Here is a 4,596-nt window from a genome sequence, read left to right on the forward strand (position 1 = left end):
TGCCTCTGGAGGATTTACAAACAAAACTTGTCACCAGCCTCTCTTGGTCATGCAACATACTCAGACATTCCCTGAACACATTGGTCCACTGGTTGCACGCAGTACACAGATCACAGATGTCATTTTCCCTTATATTCAAGAACCCAGTCATCAGAGAGTGGTCTCATTCACGAGGTTTAAGGAGAATCGGCTTGCTTTCTTTCCCTTATGTCTCATCTTAGAAGAGTAACTTGTTGGGAGAAACAGGGGTTCTTTGGGTCAGAATCAGGATAAAAGCTTTACTTTTAAAAGCCAGGTATTTCTGAAATTACGTTTACAGAGGGCCTGTCTGCTGCAAAGAAAATCTGTCCATATTGGAAGGCAAGGCTTGTGCTTCGCTAGCGCTAACCTAGGGCTGGGGAAACAGAAAAATCATTCTTGCAACACCAATGAGAGCAAGTACAGATAACACTTTAAATTCTGCTCTAAACCCTTCTGACTTCCCAAGTGTAATGCTAAATCATGTTATTTCCCACACTGTTCATGTTTTTCATTAGCAGTGGCTGTTTGGGGTCTGGCTGCATTATAATTTAATATGAGATGATTAGAGATGTGACTTAGAGATTCTCATAAACGGTGTCCAGAAAGCGTGGATGTCTAAATTAGGCTGTATAGTTTTCTGTCTAGTTGAATGAGATAATACTGACCAGATCACACTTGTTACATTGATAAAACTTGTGCTTTTGCTGATGCAGTGTGCTCATTCACCAGTTTTGAGTTAATCAGGGAAATTAAACCTGGTTGCACTTCTGTCAAGAAGCCAGCTGGATGTCACTATGACGAGGTCCCAGGCTTGTTCCTTACAGGATATTCTGAGGTACCTTATCTTGCTCTCACTGCTGGTTCTATGCCAGCGGGTTTTTTCCAGGAACTGAAGTTAGGCTGACTTGGTCTAAAATTCTTTGCCTTCTCTTCTTCCTTGTTAGACACCGCACTTTTATTTCCTTCCCCACCTTTTGAAATCCCACCCACACTGCAGAATTCTCCAACGCAATCGCTCGCTGTGCAGGTGACTTCAGAGAGGTCCTGCACTGCCCTTCCCTGGGAGATATGCGACTGCCTTGCTCTGGGTGGCTGCCTTGAAAATAACCCAAACAGACCCCCCAACCGAGAATATGTCCAGATTTTTAATCCCCAGAAGCTTTCAGCAGGCCCATCCACTACTGCATAGAGTAGCACTTGGCTACCTAAGTCTGTCACATTTTCCAAATTAGAGAAAGGAAAAGATTTAGAAATGCTGCAGATAGTATCCAGAGTTGCATAGTCCCACTGTATGTAATGTAGCTTGTATTACTATATATCCTGTGTCTTTCTTGTGAGAGAGATAATTCCTTATCATTTTTAAGGTAAAACCATAGCCACAACTGTTACTGCAATCTTAACAGTTCAATCAGATTACAAGATACAGAAACCAATAGACAACTTGATTGCCGCGCTGAAATGTAAATGCCTACAGCTCCGCTCCTGCTACATTCTCATCCCTTGTAAACTCCCACCTCTCTCTGCTTTGTTACGGAGATTATCACGAGAGCAATATTCCCCCTCCTTTTCTTGAAGACACTGCATCATTTACGTTAGCGTTCTTTGCCACGTGAACAGTGACGTCCTGTTGTCTCTAAATATTTGTGCTGTTCACTGTGATTCTTTTGCAGCGTAACTGGCACTATGCCTCCCTGCCGCTTTTTATCTGTGTAGTTAAACATAAGTGGTTTATCGTATAGTTTACCTAAATGTCTCTAGTACAGTTATTGGCTCATGGTGAATAACTGTGTGAAAGGTGGTTATCAAAACCAAGAGTAAGAGAGAAAGCTGCACGAGCAAGTAATTGATTAGAAGTTGATCCGTTTTGATATAAGAAAAATAAGAGCACCATCTTTCAATTGAGTTATTTCACAAGAGGCTTTCCTTTTGTCAAAAGTCAGTTGTTATGCACAGCTTAGCTGTCTTACCATCCACATCACATTGCATCAAAACCACTTAATTCACTTGCTGTTGACAAAGGACACTGTATGTGAAAGCCAGGATTTATAAATATGAGTACCAGGGAACCCTTGTATTAATCCAGAAGCTTCCCTAGTCCAATATCTTCAAATGATACAGACTTCACAGAATTTCTGCTAGGTTGAAATTCATTTACTTGAAATGGACCTAACTCCAAAAAAAAGTCTACTGAAATTCTAGATACCAAGTGCTTGAAAGAACAGCTTTTTTGTTTTCCCCATTACTTTCTGCCTTAGAAAGAACTAAACTTACAGCTAAAGCTTAGCATTAAGATGAGCTCATTAGGTGCAAACCTCTTTCCTACATGCAACTAGAGGGAAGAGCAGCAGGCCTTTTTCTTGTTCATTTGCTTTTAGGATAAAAAATAATTTTCGGTCTTAGACTCCTTCTTAGCTTCTGAAGAGTGAAAAAAACCCAGTGATACAATCTGCATGCTCTATGGAGTTTCACAGCTGGTTTTAGTCACTTGTAACTGATGACAATAATATTTGTGGCTCTGCCTTCAAAACAGGTCTTCTGATGCACTAGAATGTCATTTTGGTATTTTTCAACATATACCACACTGCTGTCATGTAATGATCAGCTTCTAATGAGAAAGTGTTTTATACTAATTTAAGAAAGCCTCAGGTCTACTGAAGACTGCTGACCTACAGCAGGCAAACTTATTTCATCTATAATACATAAAAGATCAGAATTTCCTTTTGGAGAAACTATGCCAAGTATGCAACTGGGAGTAGAGTGCTAGCTGATTAATGTGTTATTAAAAAGACAACTAACTTAAGCTTCCAAAAGTAGTTTAATTAGAGATTAAAATTATTAGGCTGCGATGAAAAGCAGTTATTTTCCTGAATGTAAAAGATGTTTAGAAAGACAGACATGAAATTAAGACAATTTCCCTCGTAGCAAAACCGTGAGATTCTGAAGCATAATTTCTGTTTTACTCATTAGTTCATCATATCTTTGGTCAGAAAACCTCTTGCTACAATTGAGCAAATTGTCAAACACAAAGGTTAGCCTGAGGCATGGTCAGTGAAGCCAAGAGGTGGATAGACAGTGGCTAATACAATAGATTTGGCAAAGATATTTCAGATTTAAAGCTTTAACTTTTTTTCCTCTCACAAACACTGGATTTAATCAGTAACATCACCACTTGATACTGTAATAATTATTGAAAACAACTTAGTAAACACCCTCATATTTAAGAATAATGTTTAACCGTCAGAGATGAGGGTGAACATTTTGGGGTAAATGCATGCAGTTTTGCAGCAAAGCGTGATAGAAAAAGCTGATACTAGCTAGCAATCAGAATCAGTATACCAGAGAAAGGCAGACCTTGGGCATTTCATTGTCATCACAAAACCATAAACTTGTAAAAAAAGCAAATTTATCTTAACTATCTTTGTAAAATTTCCTCACTTTAATAATTTTTGTGGAAGGAACTGCTTATTGGACTTAAAACTACAGATGCAAGGAGCAAAATACTAGTAACAAATCCAGGTTTACAGTAGGTGCCAGAGGAAAATAACATTGTGATTGCAAATCCATAAGGGAGGTTTTTTGCCAGTTTCTAATTTGTCGCAAGAATTTATTGCTAACTTGTTTTCTATATTAATACCAGAATACAGTGACACTTCAAATCTGCTAGACCAATTTATTAAAAACTGCACTTTTAAACTGGGACATTTGTCAAATGTAACAGATTGCATAACTGACATTTCCCAACTTTAACCTCTAAAATAAAATACAGAAACGCAAACAAGTTTACTTCAGCATAATTCTATATCCAAACTTCAAAAATGGTCTCTGGCATTGTCCGAAATGTAAACTTTTTTCAGTACCAAGGAAGTTTGTATTTGTTAGAAAGTTTGCTTTCCCCAAGACATTTTTTTGAGAAGAGCTTCAACCTTGTTCAGCATTTTTATATGAGCTCTAAGCCACCCCCGACTGTGGTTCAGGGAAACAAGCTACTTATGTTTTCAACATGAATCTTAAGCAGCAAAGACCTCTTAACATCACCCTCCTGAGTTTTAATGTATCAAGATGGTGATACATTACACATGCATGTGATATATATGTGTATATAGACACACTATACACACACATATCATGTATATATAAATATATATATAGTGCACCTACTAGGGCCAAAAATCTTTGCAACTATTACTATCAGTTAAGGTACAAGCACAATCATCAGGATTCACCAAGACCTGGATATGCCAAACATTAAAATAAAGTCTGACACAATAGGTGTGCTTTTACTGTTCTCATTTTTAATAGTGCAAAAAAAAGTAAGTCAGTAGTTCACTATTTTAAGATAGTCCTAATTCTAAGAATACTTCCATTTGCAACCAAAGACGCAGTAGCTGTTTTTTGCAAAAACAGGTAAAATATTTGAGGCCAAATAAATTACTGTAATATTTTTGTGGAACTGAATTATAAAACTAGTAGTCCTTTGTACAACCTTAAGAAAAAAGCTTTAAAAAGATCTTTTGCCTTCATAGAAGAGCATACTGGCAGTGTGTATAAAGCAAACAGAGTAAGTCCATTTGGAGC

At 37.7% G+C, this 4,596-nt stretch overlaps 1 protein-coding gene across 1 annotated transcript in view; it reads right to left on the reverse strand.

Annotated features, from left to right (window-relative positions):
* FFAR4 (free fatty acid receptor 4) overlaps positions 1-1,608 on the reverse strand; it is an 11,439-nt gene extending 9,831 nt beyond the window's left edge. Inside the window, exon 1 of the mRNA XM_035897412.1 lies at positions 1,536-1,608. Coding sequence (XP_035753305.1) covers positions 1,536-1,608 — 73 coding nt within the window. The remainder of the gene's footprint in view (positions 1-1,535) is intronic.
* Positions 1,609-4,596: the final 2,988 nt, after the last annotated feature.

This window comes from Egretta garzetta, unplaced genomic scaffold, assembly GCF_000687185.1.
Source record: "Egretta garzetta isolate BGI_Z169 unplaced genomic scaffold, ASM68718v1 scaffold56, whole genome shotgun sequence".
NCBI lineage: Eukaryota > Metazoa > Chordata > Aves > Pelecaniformes > Ardeidae > Egretta > Egretta garzetta.